The following is a 27445-nucleotide window of genomic DNA, read 5'->3' as shown; positions in this document are numbered from 1 at the left end:
AATTTATACTGTTTAACATCTAACACTCTTTAAAATGCTAATCACTCTATTTATTGGTGAAGATAGCCAATTGCAAGAACCCAGTTACTTGGTTGTAGTAGTTTATTTCATATTAGAGCAAGTTCTAGTGTTGAGTCATGTCCCTCAATTCTGCGTATCACGATTAAAGGAAGTTCACACTTTCTCATCATGTGGTTGATTCAGTGTTTGTAACTGTTTTAATTTAATTATGGTTAGCTTTATAAATGTATGGCTATGTTATGAGATGAGTAAAAATGTTGTTCAATTTTATAGATATGTTTTAAGAACTTCATTTAAATAATCCAGCTGTACATTTAAACATCGCTACCACTAAGACAAAATTTTAAATTAGACCATTACAAAGTACTACCATTATTTGGTATATTCCAATGTTTATCTGTTGACTTTAATATTTTTTTTGGAATCTGACTCTGTGAGAAACTAGAATTAATACCGGTATAAGCATGTCATTAACTAAAAGTGCATCAGCTTTAGACCAGACTGGAACATTCAAATTGTGGGATTCAGTAAACCTTCAAGATGTATCCCTGATATACCAACAATTATTTCACTTATTCATTTAAACAAGAAGGAATATTAAAATAAAAATCAAAACATTAAATTCCAAGAAAGAAACTTTGAATGTATTTAATTAGGTTGCCTAAGTTGTTACATTCTTGTCCCTTCGAGTATCAAGGACATTTGTCACTCTTGTCTTAGTAGTCACACTCTTCCAACTGAGTCAGAAGGTTGTGAGTTCAAGTACCACTCCAGAGCTTTAAGCAGATAATTTGCCTGATTCTTCAGTTTAGTGGTGAGGGAGTACAGTACTGGCAGAGGTGCTACCATTTGGGTAAGAGCCAAGGCACTTCTTGCTTCTCAAGTGAGCATAAACGATCCCATGCCCTATAGAAAAAAATGAAGGAAGGTTTACTGAGAATTTTGCAAATATCTGTCTTTCCAACAAGATGAATGTTATAGATTATTTGAACATTAATTTAGTTGCTGCTTATGGGACCTTGCTGTTGACCTCTTGACCGTCATGTTACTCTACCACTGACTACACTTCAAAAATATGTTTAACTAGTTGTAAAGGATTTTGGGGCATTCTAAGGCCATGAAAGTTGCTGTAAAATACAAGTTCTTTCTTTAATTAATGTATTTTTCAAAGGAATGTAATTATGTATTGCTATAAAAGACCTTTTTTTCTTGCACTCATCAGACAATCCTCAAGAATACCAATGTAAAGGGAAAACAGCATTTATACTGTATGACAATGTTACTTGGTTGACAAGTGAATTTTAGTAGAGGCATCACCACAGAAAATGCACCATTTAATAATGACTGACAGTTAGCTGCCAAGTTTTATTTATATTTTAAACTAGGCAGGATAACTCAAGATATTGCCCTAAGCAATGAACCTAAGAATGGCTGTCATGTGTTTTGTTTAGTTGGAAGAGGCGCAGTCTGCATTAATTCTCTTTGCCTGCACAGAAGACAGCCTTCTGTATTAATACATTAAGCTTACAGTAGGTACCCACAGGTGTGCCACACTATGAGCCTGACTGACAAGACTGAATTGTCGTCAGCATATCTCTTCATGCATTCAGAATTACTTAGCAGGAATACTCACTATTACAATGCCTGTTCTAATCAGGGTCCACTTTCCTATGAATCAGCACTGTCATACAATTAAAAGCTGTTTTATTTTTACATCACTATTCCTTGCAAATTGTTCTGATGAGAGCAAGGTGAAAAAAATTGACAAAATGTGTCTTTTTTCAGCAATACTCATGTTCTGTACTACCAAATGACTAATTGAATGTAATTTTATTAGTAAACATAATTATAACTTATTATGTAGAAAAAATGCAAATCAAGTGGATACAAGAACAGCAAAGGTATTGATTGAAGTAGCAGAGTTACACAGAAAGCATTTGGGTGGACAGCTCTTGTTTGGACCAGATGGCTTTTTGTACATCTTCCTTGGAGATGGAATGATTACTCTTGATGATATGGAAGAGATGGATGGGTTAAGGTAAGTAGATGATAAAAATGACATGGTAAAATGCACATAACATTCAATAATTATAAATGAACCGTCAAAACACTTGCGATGAAGGACTTTGTCTAATGTCCAAGATGATACATGACAAGTGTCATTCTGTAATGCCAAACAGTAAAACATAGATTTCTTTCTTTGATAATTCTTTTTCATTATTTCAGTTATTATAGAAAATAAGAAATAGAATACAAAAAAAGGCAGTAGAGAAATTGAAATGGAGGCACTCACAATACAAAAATTACCCACTTCATTTTTTAAATTTCATTCATAGGATGTGGGCATCACTAGTTTGGCTAACATTTATTACCATCCCTAAATGTCCAGAGGGCAATTAAGAGTCAACCACATTGCTGTAGTTCTGTGTTTATGTAGGTCATATGTAGGCCAGACCAGGTAAGGATGGCAAATTACCTTCCATAAGACATTAGTGAATCTTATAGGTTTTTCTTGACACTCGACAATGGTTTCATTGTCATCATTAGACTGTTATTTTACTGAATTATTATTGAATTTAAATTCCACCATCTGCCATGGTAGGATTCAAACCCAGGTCCCCAGAACATTAGCTGGGTCTCTGGATTAGTAGTCTAGCAATAAAATCACTATGCTGTTGCCTACTCCCTGAAATAGAATTTATCCAAGGTTGTTCAGGGAAATAATAGTGGAAACTGTGAAGTCTCTTCTCAAAGTCTTCTAATCCTCTTTGGATATTGGGTGGGTGCTAGAGGACTGAAGGATTGCCAAAGTTACATCTAATTTATATAAAAGAATGGATAGAACAGGCAATTACAGACAGATCAGCTTAAATTGATAGGAAAACTAGATACTTGGAAGTGGGCCAGGAAACCATTTGTTTCGGCAGCAGAATTTGCTGTGTTTGTTTAACAAAGTCAATCATTTAGCATTCTACATCCAGGTTTCCTGACCAATCATAGAATATTTGCACCTATCAATGAAAGGTTCTCTATTCAAAGGGTCGCTGGCAGAGATCAGAAATAGTGTATCCTGCACGCTTTAAAGAAGGCTGTAGGGAGAAGATTTATGACTAGGCAACATGAAAAGGCCACACAGTCCCCACCCGCATCACCACCACCAGTTCTCTTGGCTGTTCCTTGGAGTTGATGCCAGTGCAATGTGGACCGCAAGATAAGTTTTATTTTGCTGCAGATTGGAAGAAGTCAACTAACTGAACAAACAGACCTGGCTGGAAGTATCAGAAGTAACAGCATGAATGTGATCTCTTGCAACCAAATAAATTCTAAGTTTAATGAATATAACGTCACTCTTCACAAACACAAACCCAGGCTGTCCACGTTTCTATTTATCACACTGGATCTATAGTGATAATCATATTGCAAATTGACTGCTGTGGAGGAACAGGTTTTAGTGATCGGCAAGATGGCAAAGCGATGGTAGAGTATGGTTCATCCACATACCTGGGGGCTACTTGGCACATAACTGTCACTCAGGCTAAATTGATATTACCACTGACTCTGCATATTAAGGCATTTAAATGCAGAGTTTGAACTCTTTCCTATGTGGTACTATCCTTGTAGAAACTGATAACGTTTTTAAAAAAGAATAGAATTCCCAATGACTAACTCAAAGGATCACAAGACAAAATTTCACATTTTAAAATTACTACTGTAACAAGTAAATTAAAGAAAATATAAACTAAACGTTACTGAAGAAGCAGCTAATACATTAAACTACAGAAAATATATTGCCAAAAGTACAACTCCCTGCACGAGGGAAAACCCCGGCCATGTTCACGTTACACCACACTTTCCACAGAATAGTTATCTGTCCAGAAGCAGTTCAAAGTTACTTATAGTTCCCAACAGGCTCATTTCTCCCTGTTTCACTGAGTTATAGCATTCACTGTATTTTGAGAATTGTTTCCTTTAACCTCCTGAATCAACTTCAAGCAATAAGGCCAACTCTGGCAACTCCTCATTGTCATGGCAAGGTAACTGTTCCAATGTCTTTAGATCTCTGCATCTCTTGAAAATGAGCATCCACCGTTCTGTCTGGTGGCTGACAAAGAGCAACCATTTCCCTTGCTGGTCATCTCAGCTGTTGCTTCCCTTTTCTCGCTCCCCAGGCTCTCTGAATCTCAGTACTTGGGAGTATGTAAGTCTATCCATAGCAAGGTCAACTACTTTTCCCTTTACCTCCAGATCTGAAACTGGCATTTGAATTTGAATTTTGGCATTTGAATCAGTAGGATTTTCTCTGGCCTCCCTGTCCCTATGCCAATCAAGTCACATAGGCTCATCACTGGACGGAATTGGCAACAAATCTCTTGCCATTTCTGATTACTCCATTCTACCTTGAATCAAAAGAGTCAGTTTAAAACCTACGCGTCTTCTGAAATCTCTTACTGATACCACATCAGCAATAGTTCACATCACTCGTAGAATCATAGCATCATACAATGCCGAAGAGGCCCTCCAAACCATTGAGTCTTCACCAATAGAAAAAAAGTACTCTAAATCTATGCCAGAGTCAAACAGCGTGGAAGCATACTCTTCGGTCCAACCAGTCCATGCTGAACATAATCCCAAACTAAATTAGTCCCATCTGTCTGCTCCTGCCCATATCCTTCCAAACCTTTCTTATTCATGTACTTATCCAAATGTCTTTTAATCATTTTAATTGTACCCACATCCACCACTTCTTCAGGAAGTTCATTCCATATGCAAACCACTCTCTGTGTAAAAGCTTTGCTCCTCTTGTCTTCTTTAAGTCCTTCTCCTCTCACGTTAAAAATGTGGTCCCTAGTCCTGAAATCCCCCATCTGCCCACAGCCTTTGATGTTATAAGATTTCATGTGCTCATCCAAGTACTTTTGAAAAATTGTTAAGTTTCCTACCTTAACTACCCTCCCAGTTAGTGCTTTCCAGATCCCTACTATCCTCAGGGTGAAATTTTTTTCCCCAAATCCCCTCTATAACTCAGCCTTTCACCTTAAAATTATGCCCCCTTGTTATTGACCGTTCAACTCAGGGGAACAGCTGTTTTCTATCCACCCTGTCTGTGCTCCTCATAATCTTATACACCTCAATCAGGTCACCTTTCAGCCTTCTCTGCTCTAAAGAAAGCAACCTGAACTCATCCAGCCTCTCTTCATAGCTAAACTTCTCCATCCCAGACAACATACTGGTGAATCTCCTCTGCACTAACCCCAGTTCAATCACATTCTTCTTGCAATGTAGTGACCAGAATTACATGCACTACTCCAGCTGTGCCCTATCCAAAGTCCTGTACTGCTCCAACATACCACCCTGCTCTTGTAATTTATGCTACAAGTGATAAAGGCAGATTTCCCATATGTCCTATTAACCTGTCCTGGCATCTCAGGGATCTGTGGACAAGCACTCCAAGATCCCTCATTCCTCTGAGCTTCTGAGTGTCCTGCCATTCTTTGAGTACTTCCTTGTCTTGTTATTTCTTCTAAAGTGCATCACCGCGCACTGATCCATCTGACCAATGAGTCTATATTCTCCTATAACCTTCTTTCTCACTGCCAACAACCTGATCAATTTTTGTGTCATCTAGAAATATACTTATGCCACCTACATTTTCTTCTATGTCTTTTATATATATCGTGAACAATAAGGAACCCAGAACTGATTTCTGTAGTACATCACTGGATATTGGCCTCGAGTTACACAAACAGCCTTCTACCATCACTTCTGTCTTCAACCATGTAACCAATTTTGGATCTAACTTGCCAAGATACCCGAGATCCCATGTGCTTTATCTTTTTTATCAGTCTTCCACGTGCGACCTTGTCAAAAGCTTTCCGAAATCCATTTCAGCACATCAACTGCAGAACCATTAACTACACACCTGGTCACCTCTTTGAAAAGTTCAAATGAATTTGTTAGGCATGATCTCCGTCTGACAAGCCCATGCTGATTATCTCTCATCAAACTTTGCCTTTCCAAATGGAGATTAATTTTCTCCAGTTGTTTCCCTTCCACTGATGTGCGACCACTGGTCTGTAGTTACCTGATTTATCTCTACCAGTCTTCTTGAAATATGGAACCACATTAACTGTCCTCCAGTCATTTGGCTTCTCCCCTGAGGCCAGAGAGGAATTAAAAAATTTGGGTCAGGGCCCCTGTAATTTCCTCCCTATCCCCCACAGAAACCAGGAATTTAACTAATCCGGACCTAGGGATTTATCTGCTTTTAATCCCGCTAAAATCTCCAATACTTCCTCACTCTCTATGTCAAACTGCTCAAGAACCTCAGTCCTTCTTCCAGAATTCTTTTCCCCAATACATTCGTTCTCCGAAGCGAAGATGGATTTGAAAACTTTGTTTAACACCCTATCAATGTTCTTGGACTCCATACGCACATTGCACCCTTGGCCCCTAATGGGCCCCACTGTTTCCTTGGTTATCCACCTTCCCTTGATACACTTAGAATATCTTGGAAATCTCCTTAATCTTAATGGCCAGTGTTTTTTTTTCATGCTCCTCTTTGCTCTCCTAATTATTTACTTAAGTTCCCTCCGTACTTTCCATACTACATGAGGGCCTCCATTGATTGGTTTCCTTTGTACCTGTTAAAAGCCTTTCTTTTCCTTCTTATTCAGTCCTGAGTATTCTCTGGTGTTGTTGCTGCTTCATTTAACCCTAAAGCGAACAGTACTCTCACTAGTTCCATTTTGAATGCACCTTCACTGTTTTGCTGAAGATGTACCCAGCAGTAGCTGTTCCCACTCTACTTTGGCCAGATCCTGCCTTATTTTAACAAAATCTTACTGCCTAATCTAAATTCCCTCTTTTGCAGGTCATCTTTTTCCTTTTCCATAACAAATTTAAACTGTATGATGTTGTGGTCACTATCACTAAAATGCTGTCCTTGAACTCATGTTCAGCTTCATTCCCCAGATTTAGGTCCAGCACACATTGTCCCTTGTTGGACCTTCTAGATATTGACATAAAAAGCTTTCCTGAATACATTTCAAAAAATCTGTCCCCTCTGAGCCTTTTGCACTATGTCTATCCCAATTAATACTGCAGAATTGAAATCGCCTAACATAATTACCATGTATAAGGTTTTTGAGAAGATTTGTAGCTCGGGTTGTGGATGAGGTTGTAGACTTGCTCGCCAAGCCTATGTGTTTGATTGCAGACATTTCGTCACCCTGCTAGGTAACATCGTCAGTGTGCCTCCGTGAAGCATTGGTGTTCTGTCCCGCTTGTTATGCATATGCATAGATTTGCTGGGGTGGTTGGCATCACTTCCGGTTTTGTTTTTCAGTGATTTGTGTATTGGGTCCAGTTTTATTGGTTGTGGGTATGGGATCTTTTATATTCATCAGTAGCTGCCACAGTAGCAGTAGCCACTTTACATCAGAGACATATCAGAGATGAACACAAGACTACTCAGAACCCTAGGTATCAGGATAGTCCACAAACCAACAACCACTCTACGACTGCTACTGACGAATGTAAAGGATCCCATACCCACAACCAATAAAACTAACGTAATATAGAAAATACCATGCAAGGACTGTGAGAAACATTACATAGGCCAAACTGGAAGAAGACTGTCTATAAGGATACACAAACACCAACTAGCCACCAAGAGACACGACCAATTCTCACTAGTCTCAATACACACAGATGAGGAAGGACACAAATTCAACTGGGACAACACATCCATAATAGCACAAGCCAAACAGAGACATGCCATGGAATTCCTGGAGGCCTGGCATTCTAACCAGAGCTCCATCAACAAACACATTGAAGTGGATCTGATATACAAACCAATAAAAACCAGAACTGGAAGTGATGCCAACCACCCCAGCAAACCGAGGCATATAAATAACAAGTGGGACAGAACACCAAGGCTTCACCAGAGGCGTACTTACGAAACATCTGCAATCAAACACACCAGCTCGGCGAGCAAGTCTACAACCTCATAATTATCATATTATTGTTTTTACACATCTCAGTATAATTATCTATTGATGTGTTTTTTTATGCCCTGCTGACTGTTTGAGGTCTACAGTGCTCTCCCAGCAGTGTGACTGTCCTGTTTTTATTCCCAAGGTCTACCCACAAAGCCTCAATTGATGACCCTTCCAAGATATCATCCTTCCCCTATCTTACCTGATCCTGTACCCTGGAATGTTGAGTTGCCAGTCCTGCCCCTTCCTCAGCCATGTTTCTGTGATGGCAACAACATTGCAATTTCACATGTCAATCGCGCCCTTGATTCATCTGTGTTATCTGTAATGCTGGTAGCATTAAAGTTGAGGCCATCCAGCTTCGCCTTTCTCCACTGAAATTCCACTTGGCTGAACTCCCTCTACCTTGGTTCCTTTACTAAAGTAGGCTGTGTCCATATTGTACTCATTACTGTGTGGCAGGAACCTTACTTGTTTAGGTACTTGTCTACTTGTGTTACTTGTGACACGTTACAAGTGTTACAGGATAGACAAAAAAGTGGAGTTGAGACCACAACCAGATCATGTGTAGAGGCATAGAGTCACAGAGCATGGAAGCAGAACCTTCGGTCCAATTCGTACATGCTTACCAGATATCCTAAATTAATCTAGTCCCATTTGCCAGTAATATGGCCCACATCCCTCTAAGTCCTTCCTATTCGTAAACCCATCCAGATGCCTTTTAAATGTTGTGATTGTACCAGCCTCCACCACCTCCTCTGGCAGCTCATTCCATACACGCACCATCCTCTGCCTGAAAAAGTTGCCCCTTAGGTCCCTCTTAAATCTTTCCCCTCTAACCTTAAACCTATGCCATCTAATTTTGGACTCCCCTACTGTAGGAAAAAGACCTTGGCTATTCATTATATCCATACCCCTCATGATTTTATAAGTCTCTATAAGATCACCCCTCAGCCTCCAACACTCTTAGGGAAAATAGCCCCAGTCTATTCAGCCTCTCCCTATAGTTCAAACCCTTCAAAACCAGCAACATCCTTGTAATTCTTTTCTGAACTCTTTCGAGTTTCACAACATTTTTCCTACAGCAGGGAGACCAGATCTTATTGAATGACAGGGCTGGCACTGAACGGCTCAGTGGTCTATTCTATTACTCCTATATCCTAACTCCATATGCTGTGATGTAACTATCAGCCCAGAACTTTATGTTGTCCAGGTCTGTTGCATATGGACACATGCTGCTTCAGTATTTGAGAAGTCACAAATGGTACTAAACATTGTGCAATCATCAACAATCCTTCCCAATTCTGACCTTATGATAGAGTCATTGACAAAGAAGCGGAAGATAGTTGGGCATTGGACTCTAGCTTGTAGACCTCCAACAATCACAATAGTCTTCCCTTGTGCAGGTATGACCGCAACCAGCAAAGCGTTTGCCCTGATTTCCATTGACCCCAGTTTTGCTAGAGCTACTTGACACCACACTTGATCCAGAGCTGTCTTGATATCATGGGCAGTCACTCTCACCTCTCCTCTCTCGAATGCAACTTTTTTTTGCCTATGTTTGGATCAAAGCTCTAATGAGGTCAGGAGCTGTGTGACCCTGGCAGAACCTAAACTTAGCATTAATTATCAGTTTATTGCTGAGCAAGTGCCACTAGATAGCACTGCTGACAATCCTTGTATCAATTTTTATGATGAATGAGAGTAGACTGGCAAGGTCAGATTTGTGCTGCTTTTCGTAGACAGGACATAACTGGGCAATTTTCCACCTTGCTGGTAAATGAGTCTTGTGACTGTACTGGGACATCTTGGCTAGGGACATCAGTCATTCCAAAACACTGATCTTTAGTACTATTGTTGGAATGTTGTGTTCAGTATCCAGTGCATTCAGCCATTTCTTGTTATCATGTGGACTGGATTGAATCGGTACAAGACTGGCCTGTATGATGCTGGGGACCTCGGGAGGAGGCTGAGCTGGATCATCTCAAAACTTCTGGCTGAAGATAGTTACATATACCTCAACCTTCTCCTCCATCGTTGAGAATAGCAATACATGTGGAGTCTTCTCCTCCATTTGGAACGACTACAGAGCTGAGATCTGATCTGTTGGTTGCAGAATTGCTTAACTGTCTGTTGAATGCTGTTTATGCTGTTTGGCATGTAAGTAGACTGGTAGCTTCACCAAGTTGACACCTCTGTTTTAGGAAATTATGGTGCTGCTCCTGGTAAGCCTTCTAGCAACCTTCAGGAAATTCAGGACAACATCAGTAGTTTCCACCAATACTACACTAGAGTACTGAGGAGTGCTGCATTTCAGATGGAGACGTTAAACAAAGCCCTGTCTAACTCTTAAAATCTCATTTAACGTCGTGAACCAACATGACAATTTGATCAGTCATCTCACTTGCTATTTGTGGTGCCTTGCTTTATACAATTTGATTAACATATTTGCCTCCACAACAATGACTTAATTTCAGTAATAATTAATTTTTTGCACTTTACACTTGAGGATGTGATACAGCAATATGCAAGTCCAAGATCTTTACTTAGCAACTCCCAGTGGCAATACAAAACCTTCTCAATTAGCCAAAGGCTTAAGGTTATATTTATAAACGTAGGAAGGATTCATTACTATGCCTAAATAAATCAGTTAGCACGAGCTGGAGGTGAGTTTGAAATGGAGTACATAGCCAAATACCAGACTATGTATAATATGTATAATTTCTATTTGATTGCAAGGTTTGACTCATACATTTAACAATATTAACATTTATTAATTATGTAATTAACACTCAATCGACCTAAACACTTTTCATTTTCCCCTCAGGCGAAGTCACAGACAATTTCCAAGCAATTTTTCTCCAGATAACCTCTAGATCACCAGAAAGTATGACCAATTCTGCAATATTAATTTAATGTAATTATTTTTCTCAGCAAGGGGTAGTAGCCCAAATCAACTTGTCTTCCAGTTTACTGGTGATGCTCCTGGTAAGCCTTCTTGCAACCTTCAGGAAATTCAGGACAACATCAATAGTTTCCACCAATACTACACTAGAGTACTGATGAGTGCTGCATTTCAGATGGAGACATGTAGAAGACCTCAGTTTGATTAGGCACATCTGCCTAGAAGGCATATTAAAATCATAAATGCTCAAGTGCGAAGAAATGTCAGTGTGGAACAATCATTTATCCCCCTGTATTTTTAGAAAATAATTTATTAAGGAAGAACTATATCCAAATGGGTGGTCTCCATGTTTGGCCCAAAGTCTACTACTTGGCAAACTACCAGAAATGACAATATTTGAATTTGAATCTTTATATTATTGTTCATTCTCGTTTATTTACAGAAGTTCATGCTTCTAATTTTTTCTTATACTTGCTGTATAACCTTTCCAGTGATTTTACAGGCTCTGTGCTTCGAATTGATGTAGATACTGACACCTGCAATGCTCCTTATGCTATACCCAGAAGCAATCCCTACTTTAACAGCACCAATCAACCACCAGAAATATTTGCACATGGACTTCATAATCCAGGAAGGTAAGTGTGCTTAAAGATACTATAGATATACTCAAAATCACAGCTATTAAAATAGAAGCATCATTTTTTTGCTTTATTTGTTACAAAGTCAAGTGTCAACTGACACAAGTACCTCAATCCTCATAAAGCAAAGGATAGAAAAAAAGGTTCAAATTCCAATTTAAAAAGTGCAATACTATATATGATTTTATATTTTTATTAATGACTTAATCCAAACAAAGGAAGAGTTCTGCGGATGTGTAGACACGAGAACTATAAAGTAATAAAAATTGACACTGAGCTACAAGAAACTGTAAATGTATTCTATAGTTTGAAGTATGTTTCTCTACTTTTACTTAGACTGGTATAGGCTGAAGTAAGAATTCAATGCATTTAAATGTGTCCCTGGAACCATGATAAAAACATCATCAAAGGATTGCCATGCCATGAACATCTTATTCTTTTGACAGTAGATTGCAGCACTTAATTTGTTTTAAGGCTTTTTTTTGCATTAATTGCATGCATGTGCCTGCAAAAGTCAATCGCTTAATGTTGACATCACTCTGGAGCTCACTTTAAATGCAAAGTGGTAAATAGTATCCAGATTTTGTCCAAAGTAGCCAAATTATCTTCAAGATTATGAATCATCCTTGAAATTTAAAACAGTCATACCTGAGTTGCCCTATAATTCATCATTACTGACAGAAGGTTTGTTTGCTTTCTGGTAGTAAACAAAACTGATTCCTCTGGGATGTCGATGTCAGGTTCCATGTAGGCTTTATAGAAGGATGAAGTTAGGAGGAAGAGAAAAAGAAAATAAGGAAACATTGATACATTTTGTTATTTTTAATTGTTTTAATTGGTTTTAGAGAGCGAGCCCACGTTACTTAATGAATTAGATATAGACATGCACTCCTGAAATTTTTCACCTTACTGGTTATGAACCTTGTGTAACTTCAGGGGCTGGATTTTAAAAAAGATCAGGATCTGAATAGGGCATGTGTGCAATTAAATATTTGAGTATAACAATCATTTTAAGGCAGGTCTTAAGAGAGAAACAAAGGCGAAGAAGTCTGGGGAATCCACAGCATAAGAACACTGTAACTGTAGGCACATTCACTAATAGAAAGGTAAATGCCCCACCAATAGATTTGGATGCAGCTGCAGCGGAAAGGTAAGTACGAAGGGCACCTTAAGATGTAGATGAGATGACAACTTGGAGTTGAAAGTTAAGAAAGATCTGCTGTTGTGAGGATCATCAGTTTGCAGGAGAGGCACTTTCACTGGCATGCTCTTGGCCACAGCTGTACTGTCTTCATACACATTGGACCACTAAGAGAAGGCATTGATGCCACTCTGGATTGCTGCTAGAAGGCAAACCTCCAAGTTTCTGCCAGGCTTCGTACTCATTGAGGGAGGGTGGGGACCAATCTGTCCCAGGAAATTGCCACTGGCCTCAAGAATTGCCCCAAAATGGTGCCTGCCTTGATGGAGAATTTTGTCAATATCCTTGGCAGCCCCTCGAAAACATACTGAAAGTCAGGAAAGTGTAATGGAGCCATCCTGGTGCATAATGGTCTAAGTTTTCATACTCCTGCCTGTAAAATCATCCACCTCCAGGACAAAATTCATCTCACTGATGCAAGGGCAAAAGTGATTAGTGTTATTTAAAGCCTAAGTCTTTATCATAGAGAGAATATTGAGTCAAAAATTGCATTTCCATTCAAACCAACACAGACCTTGTGAACAGTCTGACTGGATCTGAGGCACTGGCTGGGGAAGAGTAGAATTAGTGTCAAGGGCATTGTGTCAATTGAGGCAGCAATGCCTTCTGTCTTTCCAGTGTTTAACTGGAGAAAATTGCAGCTTATCTGGGACTGGATGGCAGATGATCAATTTGACAGCACAGAGACAGTGGCAAGGTTAACCCCTACAACTGAAGAATGGCTCCCTTGGTGAATTGTGGAGGGTTGCTGCAACCCTTTACCAACAACAAGCAATGCCTTGAAAAGAGGAGAAAAGCAAACAGAACTTAGTTTGAGAAGATGTTAGTGCTGGCTTAGGGAAAAGCTTCAATGCTTGTTGATATTGACAGAATAGTGAAGGCTGTGTCCTTTGTGTTGAGATTTAACCAAATGCTTTGCATTCAAAATTAAGTTCTCCTTAGTAGGATATAAAGAGGAAGATGCCTTTTTCAAATAAATAGGGTTGTAATTCACAATGAATTGTTTCTAAGAGTCAGCTTGACGTTATTCCGGTCTTTCCCTGATCCTAGAACAAGTTCCGCATTGAGAAAATTTTCATTTTCACCATATTTTTAAGCTGAAAAGAATATTAAAAGATGCCCGTTTAATGTCAGAAAAGGAAGTGAGCCAGCTAAATTACCTAATTCCTCAGAAAAACTGCTGTTCTCTCTCGTTCAACCACAAAGTGTGTCTTGCATTACCAAAGTATTAAGAAATTGGGGCAGAGATAGCAGGAACTGCAGATGCTGGAGAATCTGAGATAACAAGGTGCAGAGCTGGATGAACCCAGCAGGCCAAGTAGCATCAGACGAGCAGGAAGGCTGACGTTCTGAAGAAGGGTCTAGGCCCGAAACGTCAGCCTTCCTGTTCCTCTGATGCTGCTTGGCCTGCTGTGTTCATCCAGCTCTGCACCTTGTTATCTAAGAAATTGGGACATACTTGTCTTTTTCCAAAAGTAATCATAAAATGGAACTTTCTCTTCTGAAGTAGAGTTCTTTGGCTAGAACAGTTCAACTCTCAACAAGGCAAGCAAGTGCCATTCTGAAGTTTTATGTCAGTGCGCGTAGATTCCCCAACACTCATATTTGGTATAGACTGGAGAAGACTGGCAGCAGAACTACTACATCACTGCACCTTGGCACTGTGCAGCCTTAGGGAATTTCCTTATTTGAGGAGGCACTAATATCTACTCACAGGTTGTCATAGAATGTCTGAAAACATTGAGGGGAAATGACAATGCTTCTAAAGAGAAGAAAATAGTGAATGGTACTGAAATTTTGAATTATTAAATTACAACGGTGTTAATTTATTTTAATAACTTGGGATGCAACTACTAAAACAATGTACAGGGTACATTGATGTTTCTCTCTACATAAACTTACTTAATAATGCATTGATTTTGTTTAGGTGTACAGTGGATCAGCATCTCACAGACTCTAATGGCAATCTGACTATTCTGTGTTCAGAGTCAAACACTTGGAATAAATCATCAGGAAGGATAATCAAGATAACAAGGGGAAAGGATTATGGTAATTATGAAACTCAAAATATGCTTGTTAGTGCATACATTATTGTTTTGAGTAGCTATGCCAATATGTATGCATGTATCTATAGGAAAATAGTTTAAAATTACTAAATAGGCTTTATTGGTGTAAGTAGAAATACTAATAACTCACAGCTGTATTATCTTTTCACAATATTCCACATATAAGTAAAACAAATATTTTCTTAATCTGTTACATATAGCTGACATTTCCTGTAATAAATTAATGATCACATTGATTTTTTTGAAGAAACAGAACCTCCTGCAGTTGAATTCAAATCTTCTAGTCACAGCCCTTTAGTAGGTGGCTTTATATACAGAGGGTGTCAATCTAGAAGACTTTTTGGAAACTATATCTTTGGAGATCGAAATGGGTATGTTTTCAAAATTTCCATATAATTAACAAATCAATTAATTTAGTGTTTCTTTGCTACTGTATTATATGCTTACATAGATTTTTAAAAAAACAAAATTTAGTTAAGTTTTCTGGGGATTCTCTAGCACAAATTTGTACTTCAGAAAGGAAATATTGGATTTGGGGATGTGAACACAAATTCAGTAAATTTATACCAGCAGATAATATAGACCACTTCATTGCATTTCCTTTCCAACATGATCAGTTGGATTTTTACAAAAATAAATTTATCCAAATTGACTAATCAATGCTGAATTTATTTAATAAACCATACATTTTTAAATACTCACTAATTTGGTCTAACTTACAAAACATGAAAACTGCTTCAGACTTGGGAAATATGAACGTATTGTCTGAATTGAAAATTAATATAGAAATTCTAAAATTATTACATTATCACATTTCATACTGGATTCAAAAATACTTAATGCCAAGTTGCTGATTGCAACATTTATTTCACTTAAGGTTAAGAATTCCAAGCTTTCATGCAGGTACTATTAAATTGCTTGGTTTCACTCACTTTTAGGATCAGATTTTACTTTCTTTAGTTGAGCAACAAATTATAAGCAAGAACAATAATAGTCAGTGGGTTAGAATGGTAAAATTATTGAGATAATAAATCTAATTTTTTATTCATCATGGAATGTGAGTGTTGTTAATAGCTAGGCCAGCATTTAATGCCCATCCTGATTACCTTGGAGAGGGCGATGGTGAGTAGCCACCTTCAACTGCTGTAGTCCTTGGTGTTTAAGGGTACCCATACTGCTATTAGTAAGAAGATTCAAGGATATTCCAGCATATTGGAAGGGAACATGCAAGCTGTAGTGATCTTGTGCAACTGCTGCCCTTGATCACGTAGGTGGTAGAGGTTGCGGGTTTTGTAAGGTGCCATTGGAGGAAGTGTGGTGAAATTATTACAATGCATCTTGTAGCTGGAACACAATGCTGCCACTTTATGTCAGTGGTGAAGGGAGTGCATGCTGAAGGTGCTGGATATGGTGCCAATTAAGTGGGCTTTTTGTCCTGGATGGTGTCAGGCTTCTTGAGTGGAGCTGAATTTATCCAGGCAATTGGAGAGTATTCCATCACACTGTTAAGTTGTGCCTTGAGAATATGGACAGCCATTGGGAAGACAGGAGGTGAGTTGAATTCCTAGCCTCTGACCTGCCCTTTGAGCCATGTTATTTATATGGCTGGTCCAGTTCAGTTTCTGTTCGTTGGTAATCCCCAGGACATTCATAATGAGGGGATTCAGTGATGCTAATACCATTGAATGTCAGTGGGAGATGTATAGATTTACAGTTGTTGGGGATGGTCATTCCCTGGCACTTATGCAGTATGATATTACTTGCCACTTATCAGCCCAAGCCTGCATTTTGTGCAGGTTTTGCTACATATTAATATGGACTGCTTCAGCATCAGGGATGCCACACTGGTGCTGTATAAGGCATAATCATTAGCAAACATTCCCAATTCTGACTTATGATAGAGGGAAGGGCTTTGATGAAGTAGCTGAAACAGCTGGGCCTTGAACAATCCCCTGAGGAACTCCTGAAGTTATGTCCTGGAAATGAAATGATTGACCCTCCAACAACCATAATCACTTTCCTCTGCTAGGTTTGTCTCCAATCAGCAATCATAATATGATTGAATTTTATATCCAATTTAAAAAGGAAAAGAATAGATCTAGGACTATATTTATTTTAAAACTTAGAAAGGGGCAACTATATGGGCATGATAACTGAGCTAGCTTAAGTCAACTGGGATATTAGACTAGGAGATAGATAAATAAAGGGATTTTTCAGAATACTCAGAATAAGTACATTCCTATTATAAAGAAAAATTCTAAGGAAGACCTACCATCCATGGTTAGCTAAAGAAGTTAGAAAGCATCAAACTTAATGAAAAAGCATATAATTGCACAAAGGTGAGTAGCAGATTATATTCCTGGTCAGAATACAAAATAAGGCAGAGAATGACTAGAAGATTAAGCAGAACAAATAAATTATAGCATGAGAGGAAGCTAACTAGAAATATAAAAACAACATGAGTTTCTATAGGTATCTAAAAAGGGAAAGAATAGTAAAGTGAGTGCTAGTCTTCTACAAGGTGAAGAACGTGGAGTTAATAGTAAATAATAAAGGAATGTTGGATGTAATGAATAAATATTTTACTTTTGTTTGCATTATGGAAGATACAAAAACTATTCCAGTAATAAATGTAAATCAAGAGGTTGATGGAAGAGAGGAACTTGGCGAAATTATAATCACAAAGGAAGCAACACAGCAAACCGAAGGAGCTGTGGTTGATAAGTCTCTAGGTCCTAATGAATTTCATCCTAGTGTCTCAAAAAAGGTAGCTAATGAGGTAGTAGATGTATTGGTGTTCATATTCCAAAGTTTATTAGATTCCGCAAAGATTCCATTACACTGGAAAATAGCAGATATAACCCCTCTATTCAAGAAGGGAGGGAAGTAGAAAACAGGAAACTGTGGGCCAGTTAGCTTGATGTCTGTCATGGAGAAGATGTTAAAATCAGTCATTAAGGAAGTAATAACTGGGCACTTAGACAAACCCAACATAATCAGGAAGAATCATCATAGTGTTGTAAAAGGAAAATGACAAATTTATTGGAATTCTTTGAATAGGTAATATGCTGTATGGATAAAGGGGAGCTCATTGATGCACCGTGCTGAGTTTTCCAGAAGGCATTTGACAAGGTCTCACAAAAAGATTATTGCACAATGTAAGAGGTCACAGCTATGGACAGATGCATCTACAACAGATAGATAGATGATGTGATCAAGTAAGTGATCAAGCAGTTATGTCCATTAAGACTTTGCCAGCTCAGTCAGCAGTGATGCTTCTGAGCCACTCTTTGTAACAGATATTGAAGTCCAGCATTCAGAGTACATACTGTGTGCCTGCCACCCTCAGTGCTTCTTCTAGGTAGTGTTCAACAGGAAGAAGAACTGACTCATTAGCTGAGGAGGCAACAGCAGATGCTAATCAGTAGGAGGTTTGCTTGCACAAGATGATGAGATTTCATAGGACCCAATGTCAATATCGAGGACCCCTGGGACAACTCTTTCCCAACTGTATGCCAGCAAGACAGGACATACCTAGGGATGGTGAAGGTAGTATCTGGAAAACTATCTGTAAGATACGATTTTATGAGTATGACTATGTAAGGCTGTTCCTTGACTGATCTATGGGATAGCTCTCCCCATTTTGACCCAAGCCCCCAGAAGTTGATAAGGAGGACTTTGTAAGGTAGGCAGGGCTCTATTTACTCTTCCCATTTTGAGTACCTACATTGATGTCTGGTGATCATTCCTTGGTTTCATTCCTTTCTTTAGGCTTTGTAGTGATTTGATACATCTGTGTAGCTTGCTAGGCTATATCAGAGGTCGCTTAAGAGTCACCTTTATTGCTGTTGCTCTGGAGACATGTGTAAGCTAGTCTGGTAAGGATAGCAGTTTTCCATCCCTAAAGGACTTCAGTCAACTAGATTGGCTTTTACGGCAACTATCAGTGGTTGCCTGGTTGCCATTAGGCTAGTGTTTAATTTGAGATTTTAATCTATTCAGATTTCAAAACTTGAAACCTTGTTCACAGAATGTTAGTCTGGGGTTCCAGATTACTAGTCCAGTAACATTACCACTATGCCACCAACTCTGCAAACAACATCAGCATATCCTCGCTGATGGTTTCTGTCTTCTGTGAAATTGAAATTCAAAGCTTCTGATCACTGTTGAAATTATCAAAGATTTGCTTTTGAGATTTGTGGATTAAAGTCTCATTTCCAGCTGTCTATTGTTCTGCATCAGCTCTGCTCTCTTAAAATCCTGAACCATTTTTAACATAATATGATAAATCCATACATTCACTGTTTGAATTTCCTGTTGTGCATTGTAGGAAGGTGCAGTGATGCTTTGCAGATCTTTAGCACAAATAAGATTACACTGAGTAATTTTATTTTTCACAAAACATAAATCATATATATCAAACAAAAATAGAAATTGCTGCAGAAACTCAGCAGGTCTAGCAGGTCTGCAGAGAGAGAAACAGAGTTAATGTTTATAGTTCAATGACCCTTCTTTGAAACAGAAATCTCATATATATTTTTATATATAGGTTCAACTTCAGTGCTTTGTATCTAGGTGGAACAGAACAATAGCATCTTGAAAATCACTGCATGTGTGCAAGCTGAGGTCAAGTATGCTACTTGTAATGAGAAATGTGTTCGTACCCTTAGTGTACTGGCTGCTTACCATAGTCATGTGACCTCTACATCTGTTGTAAGTGCTTTGTGGAAGCCATTAAACACCCATCATGTGTAACATGTCAGAATGAAAATGTGTGAATTTGCAGAGCTTTAATGCAGCCTGCTACTAAAAGAGCAGCGAGGAAAAATTGAAAAGCAACGTTCTACAACTTTCAATTCCTGGCCATGTTGAAATGAGACAGAAATGCAATGTTTTCACTTGCAGTGGCAAACTGTTAAACACCAACAGAATTAAGTTTTAAAAACCTGAGCATGTAGGAGTTGCAACACAGCTGTCAGTGGTGGAGAAAGTGTGTGACAAGTTATATTTGAGGTAGAGATTTTTTAGGCTTTCAAGACACACTTTTGGCTCTTCTGAATGTTACATATGAATGGTATATGTTCAATATCAGAAGCCAAGTGAAGTGGGAAACTATCAGTTAGCATGAGTCCGCACAAATATATCTAGCTGAATTCTCTCAGTTTGGAGAACCGAAAAGTGATCTCATCAGAGATAGGACTGTCTCGGACATAAGAGATTCTGCCATGAGAGCACATCTGCTGAGAGAGAAGAAATTTTCAGAAAGCTATCGACTTGTGCAGGAGCTTGAGGTTGTCCATCATCAGCTAGAATGTATTAATGAGAGAACAGATATGGTTTCTCGTTATACTGAGACATAATCCATGGTGAATGAAAACAATAGCTTCGGAAAAAAGAAGAAAGTTTTGCATAAAAACCAGCAGAACCTTCAAGATCAGAGGACAGGATATAACAATCGTGAAGGACATTCTTCAAAATGAACGAAACATGTCCACTGTGGGAAAATAATACTTTAACTAAAAGAAACTGAATGACTTTCGATGCAAATATTTAGCTAGAAAGAGACAAAGGAAATTTATGAAGATAGCTGCTGTAGAGATGTCAACTAGTGATTCTGACAAATCACTTTAAGCTATACAAGACTTTGGCATTGTTAGGTCTAAAAGTGATAATGGTTTCTGACTGTTAGAATTATGACTGCAGAATAAGAACAATGATTGAACATGAAGTGTCAAATGGGTACCAGAGCTTTGTGCAATGTCATTAGTTTGTGTAAAGTGGCTCATAATGGTGACACAAAAATGAAGCATTCATAAGAAAAATTGAAGCAATGTCATGGAATAATATTTATGTGAAGAGGGCAAATTAGGCTAAGAGCTCAATGCATTGGGAGAAATGAAAATCTGGAGTTCCCAATTGTAAATGTTAAGCAAAATCCACTTATCCCAGCTGAAGCAAGCACAAAGTTTAGACTGTTAATTCTAAATGTACCAGAAGAGGTTTGCAGCATTTCACCATCTACTAAACCATTTATTAATGAACATATCCTAGATTATAAAGATGTTTTTATAGGTCTTGTATATCTTCCCGGTGAGTATCATCTCAAAGTGAATAAGCGTGGGAGACCAATGCAGCATCTGCCAAGGAGTTCTAGCTGCCTTCTAGTCAAGCCTGTTCTTTTTTATTATTATTATGGGATGTGGGCGTCACTGGCTAGCCAATATTTTTTGCCCATCCCTAGTTTCCCTTGAGAAAGTGGTGATGAGCTGCCTTTTTGAACCGCTGCAGTCCCCCGGCTGTGGGTTGACCCTCAATGCTATTAGGGAAGGATTTCCAGAATTTTGACACAGCGACAGTGAAGGAACGGCAATATATTTCCAAGTCAGGAAGGTGAATGGCTTGGAGGGTAACTTGGAGGTGGTGGTGCTCCCATATATCTGATGCCCTTGTCCTTCTAGAAGGAAGTGGTTGTGGGTTTGGAAAGTGCTGTCTGAGCATCTTTGGTGAATTTCTGTAGTGCATCTTGTAGATAGTACACACTGCTGCTACTGAGCGTTGGTGGTGAAGGGAGTGGATGTTTTTGGATGTAGTGCCAGTCAAGTGGGCTGCTTTGTCCTGGATGGTGTCAAGCTTCTTGAGTGTTGTTGAGGCTGCACTCATCCAGGCAAGTGGGGAGTATTCCATCACACTCCTACTTGTACCTTGTAGATGGTAGACAGACTTTGAGGAGTCAGGACGTGAGTTACTCGTCGCAGTATTCCTAGCTTCTGGCTTGTTGTTGTCGCCACTGTGTTTATGTGGTGAGTCCAGTTGAGTTTCTGGTCAATGATAACACCCAGGATGTTGATAGTGGGAGATTCAGTGATGGTAACACCATTGAATGTCAAGAGACGGTGATTAGATTGTCTCTTACTGGTGATGGTCATAGCCTAACATTGGTGTGGTGCGAATGTCACTTGCCACTTGTCAACCCAAGCCTGGATATTGTCCAGATCTTGTTGCAGTGAACGTGGACTGCTTCAGTATCTGAGGAGTCACAGATGGTGCCGAACATTGTGCAATCATCGACAAACATCCTCACTTCTGACCTTAAGATAGAGGGAAGGTCATTGATGAAGCAGCTGAAGATGGTTGGGCCTAGGACACTCTCCTGAGGAACTCCTGCGGAGATGATTGACCTCCAACAACCACGATCATCTTCCTATGTGTCAGGTATGACTCCAACCACTGGAAAGTTTGCCCCCTGATACCCATTGATTCCAGTTTTCCTAGGGATCCTTAATGCCACACTCAGTCAAATGCAGCCTTGATATCAACGGCTGTCACTCTCACCTCACCTCTAGAATTCAGCTCTTTTGTCCATGTTTGAACTAAGGCTGTAATGAGGTCAGGAGCTGAGTGGCCCTGGCGGAACCCAAACTGGGTGTCACTGAACAGGTTATTTCTGAACAGGTGCTGCTTGATAGCACTATTGATGACACCTTTCATCACTTTGCTGATGATTGAGAGTAGACTGATGGGGCAGTAATTGGCCGGGGTGGATTTTTGTGTACAGGACATACTTGGGCAATTTTCCACATTGTCGGGTAGGTACCAGTGTTGTAACTGTAATGGAACAGCTTGGCTAGGGGAGCGGCAAGTTCTGGAGCACAAGTCTTCAGTACTGTTGCCGGAATGTTGTCAGGGCCTGTAGTCTTTGCAGTGTCCAGTGTCTCAAACCGTTTCTTGATATCACATGGAGTGAATCGAATTGGCTGAAGCCTGGTATCTGTAATGCTGGGGACCACTGGAGGAGGCCAAGATGGATCATCCGCTCGGCACTTCTGGTGAAGATTGCTGCGAATCAGCCTTATCTTTTGTACTGATGAGCTGGGCTCTTCCATCATTGAGGATGGGGATATTTGTGGAGCCTCCTCCTCCAGCAAGTTATTTAATTGTCCACCACCATTCACAACTAGATGTGGCAGGACTGCAGAGCTTTGATCTGATCCGTTGGTTATGGGATCGCTTAGCTCTGTCTATTACTTTCTGCTTTTGCTGTTTGGTGTGCAAGTGGTCCTGTTTGGTGTCTTCACCAGGTTGATACCCCATCTTCTGGTATGCCTGCTGCTGCTCCTGGCATGCCCTCCTGCACTCTCCGTTGAAACAGGGTTGATCCCCTGACTTGATGGTAATGGTTAAGTGGGAGATATGCTGGGCCATGAGGTTACAAATTGTGCTGGAGTACAGTTCTGCAGCTGTTGATGGCCCACAGTGCCTCATGGATGCCCAGTCTTGAGTTGATAGAACTGTGCAAAGTCTGTCCCATTTAGCACGGCGATAGTGCCACACAACACGATGGAAGTTATTCTCAATGTGAAGGCAGGACTTCGTCTCCACAAGGACTGTGCGATGGTCACTCTTACTGATTCTGTCATGGACAGATGCAGCTGCAGCTGGCAGATTAGTAAGGATGAGGTCAAGTATGTTTTTCTCTCTTGTCCATTCTCTCACCACCTGCTGCAGACCCAGTCTGCAGCTACATCCTTTAGGACCCGACCAGCTCGATCAGTAGTACTGCTGCCGAGCCACTCTTTGTGGTGGACATTGAAATCTCCTACCCAGAGTACATTTTGTGCCCATGGGATCCTCAGTGCTCAATTTGCTCCTTTGCTCCTCCTTTGCTCAATTGTTGCTCAACATCGAAGAGCACTGATTCATCAGCTGAGGGACGACGGTATGTGGTTATCGGCAGGAGGTTTGCTTGCCCATGTTTGACCTGAAGCCATGAGATTTCATGGGGTCTGGTGTGAATGTTGAGGACTCCCAGAGCAACACCCTCCCAATTGTATACACTGTGCTGCCACCTCTGCTGGGTCTGTTCTGCCAGTGGGACAGGACATATCCAGGGAGGTGATGGTGGTATCTGGGACATTGTCTGAAAGGTATGATTCTGTAAGTATGACTATGTTAGGCTGTTGTTTAACCAGTCTGTGAGACAGGTCTCCCAATTTTGGCACTAAGCCCCAGGTGTTAGTGAGGAGGACTTTGCAGGGTCAACAGGGCTGTTACTGCTGTTGTCTTTTCCAGTGCCCAGGTCGATGCCAGGTAATCCGTCCAGTTTCATTTCTTTGAGGCTTTGTAGCGATTTATACAACTGAGTGGCTTGCTAGGCCATTTCAGAGGGCAATTGAGAGTCAACCACATTGCTGTGGGCCTGAGTTACATGTACGCCAGACCAGGTGAGGGGTGGCAGATTTCCTCCCCTGAAGGGCATCAGTGAACCAGATGGGTTTTCCGACAATTGGCAATGATTTCATGGTGATCAATAGATTCTTAATTCCAGACTTTTTTTTTTCCTAATTATTGAATTCAAATTCCACCATCTGCCATGGTGGGATTTGAACCCAGGTCCCCAGATCATTAGCTGGGTTTCTGGATTGATAGTCTAGCGATAATACCACTAGGCCATTGCCGTTTTTATCATATTATTGCAGTAAGGTTAGCTAGTTGCATTTTACATCCAAGGCACTTGTTGCAAACCGAATGGCACAATACTAGGATAGAGAAAGAGCACCTGGCTTTTGTTTCTGCTTGTGAGCATTTTAATCAGTATTTGTTTGGAGAGAGAAAGTAACAATGGAGTCTAGCTCCAAGCCAATATATTGCATCTTCCTCAAACTGCCTCTAACAGTTCCAAAGTATCTGCATGTATGATACTTAGTTTTCAGAGATTTGTTTGAACGTGACATAAAAATGTGGGAAACAGAAATAGATTGCCAATGTGCTGTCGAGAATAGTGTTCCCTATGAAGAATGTTAGACGCTAAGACAGAATGGAAATCTTGCACATTCAAAGAAAAGGAAAAGCTCACCATGGTCTGGAAGTTATCAACCCTGCATCTTACTCAAATCAAGCAAACTATGCAATATAATGCAATTGTCCAAATGCTGCAGAAACTAATGATGAAAGGATTGCCTGAAATTATCAATTACACACTTGTTGATATAAGAGAGTATTGGCATAGAGAAACAAAACGATAGTCCAAGATGACATCCTGTACAAAAGAAATAGTCATTATGAGGTTGTTGACTTGCTCAACAAGCTGTCTTGTTTTTGTTCAGACGTTTCGTCACCATGATAGGTGACATCATTAGTAGAGCCTCCAATGAAACGACATTATTCTACACCGCTTGGAATTTATACTGTCCGGTCCGTTATGGTGAGTACTGTCATTTCCAGTTTTGATCTGTATGAGTTTATATATGGGGTCCAATTCTGTATGTTTATTGATTGAAGTATGGGTGGAGAACCATGCCTCTATGGATTCCCGTGCGTGTCTATGTTTGGCTTGGGCTACTATGGTTACTCTGTCCCAGTTAAACTGATGGCCTTCATTGTTTGAATGTACAGATATTAAGGAGAGTTCATTGTGCCATTTTGCTGCTAGCTGATGTTCGTGTATTTTGATGGCTAGTTTCCTTCTTGTCTGTACGATGTAATGTTTATGGAGCCATTGCATGGTATTTTGTAAACCACGTTCGTTCTGCATGTTGTGAGAATGGGGTCTTTAATCCTTGTAAGTGTTTGTTGTAGAGTGGCTTGTGGTCCACCATGATTCCTAGTGGTCTTAGGAGTCTTGTTGTCAGTTCTGATATGTTCCTGATATAGGGAAGTGTGGCCAGTGTGTTAGGTCATACTGCGTCCTCCTGTTGTTGTCTGTTATGTAGGCATCTGAAGATGAAGTTGCGGGGATATCCGTTTAAGGCGAGGATTTTGTATAAGTGTTCTTCTTCTTCCCGGCGTAATTCCGGAGTGTTGCAGTGTGGCCTGGCCCATTTAAATAGTGTCCTAATGCAGCTTTGTTTGTGGGCGTTGGGGTGGTTGCTGTGGAAGTTGAGGATTTGATCTGTATGGGTTGCTTTTCTGTATACTGAGGTTTGGAACTCCCCATTTGTCAGTCGTTCTACCTTAACATCCAGAAATGGAAGTTGATTGTTGGTTTCTTCTTCCCTTGTGAATTTAATCCCTGTGAATATGCTGTTGATGAGGTGGTGGGTCTCTTTTAATTTGTTGCATTTAATAATGACAAATGTGTTGTCTACATACCGGATCCATAGTTTAGGTTGGATGTGGGGGAGAGTGGTGTGTTCTCATCTTTGCATGACTGCTTCTGCAATGAGTCCTGAGATAGGTGACCCCATTGGTGTACCATTGATCTGTTTGTATATTTGACCATTAAAGATGAAGTATGTGGTGAGGCAGAGGTCTAGTAATTTAAGTATGTTGTCCTTGCTGATGGAGTTGCTGGTCTGCATTGCTGTTTCCACTAGTAATGTGGCCACAGTATCTTTGGCTAGTGGGATGTAATTGATGTGAATAAAGCTGTGACGTCAAAGGATACCATAATCTTGTCATCGCTGATTTTTATGTTCTTGAGGGTATCGAGGAAATCTTGGGTTGCGTAGATAGAATGAGGTGATCCGCCTACTAGGTGTTTCAATCTCTGTTGTAGGTCCTTGGCCAGTTCGTGTGAAGGTGTGCCTGGTAGGGAGACAATGGGTCTGAGAGGGATGTCTGGTTTATGTACTTTAGGGAATCCATAGAAGCGGGGGGTGTTTGTAAAATAACATCGCTTCATTGGAGGCTCTACGGATGATGTCACCTAGCATGGTGATGAAACATCTGAACAAAAACAAGCCAGCTTGGTAAGCAAGTCAACAACCTCACCCACAACGTGAGCTACAGATCTTTGCCAATACTTTAAACAACTACGGGCGTAACGTGCTAAAAATTGCCAGACAATGGGAAATATTCACCAACCAACTGAGCTCTACCCACGAACAACTTCACTTCCTCCACGAATGCCTCGGGAACCAGGTACGGCCCCACAGCGTGAAATACAAACCTCCACTCAACAACCCACAGGCATATAAAATAGCTGAACAGAACAGATGCAGAATGCTATGAGCAATGATTAACGATGCCCATAACCAACTCCACAGGTACAAATGAGAAATTGTGTGCCAAAAATCACAGTATCTAAACTCAACAGTCCAGCAATGGACTACAACCCTAGAACAGGCCATCACCATCAATCAACACAAACCAAAACTAAGAAGAGACACGAACTACAGGAGAAACTCACCAAACTGATTCACCACAAAAACAAGGACAACAACAAACTGGATACATGGATAAGAAACCTATCTAACAAACAACTCACAGAAACTGAGAAAGATGTTCTATTACGCGGACTGAACTATAACCACAAAGATGCAAACAGAACAGACTTCATGGCCGCTCTGGAGAATACATTAAAAGACAACAAACTCACGGACAAAACATAACAAGCCATTCGACAAACTATAATCCCCACACCACACAGAAGGAACAAAGGAGACAACCTGAACACAGCAGAGAGAAAAGCACTAGACAAATTCAGGAAAGACAAGAATATCATAATCCTACCTGCAGACAAAGGGCGCATGGCGGTCATTATGAACAAACCAGACTACGTTAAGAAAGATAGTGGGAACTGCGGATGCTAGAGAATCTGAGATAACAAGGTGTAGAGCTGGATGAACACAGCAGGCCAAGCAGCATCAGAGGAGCAGGAAAGCTGACGTTTTGGGCCT

The 27445-nt window shown here is 40.0% G+C and overlaps 1 protein-coding gene across 1 annotated transcript in view; it reads left to right on the top strand.

Moving 5' to 3' along the window:
- The window catches only part of LOC109913138 (hedgehog interacting protein), a 166038-nt gene that overhangs the window by 50763 nt on the left and 87830 nt on the right, over positions 1-27445 (top strand). Inside the window, exons 5-8 of the mRNA XM_048607389.1 lie at positions 1886-2059; positions 11415-11558; positions 14690-14811; positions 15076-15199. Of these exons, the coding sequence (XP_048463346.1) occupies positions 1886-2059; positions 11415-11558; positions 14690-14811; positions 15076-15199 (564 nt within the window). The remainder of the gene's footprint in view (positions 1-1885; positions 2060-11414; positions 11559-14689; positions 14812-15075; positions 15200-27445) is intronic.

Source organism: Rhincodon typus, chromosome 1 (genome assembly GCF_021869965.1).
Source record: "Rhincodon typus isolate 14 chromosome 1, sRhiTyp1.1, whole genome shotgun sequence".
In the NCBI taxonomy this organism is placed as follows: domain Eukaryota; kingdom Metazoa; phylum Chordata; class Chondrichthyes; order Orectolobiformes; family Rhincodontidae; genus Rhincodon; species Rhincodon typus.
The sequence above is the reverse complement of the archived record's forward strand: the minus strand, read 5'-3'. Positions and strand labels throughout refer to the sequence as shown.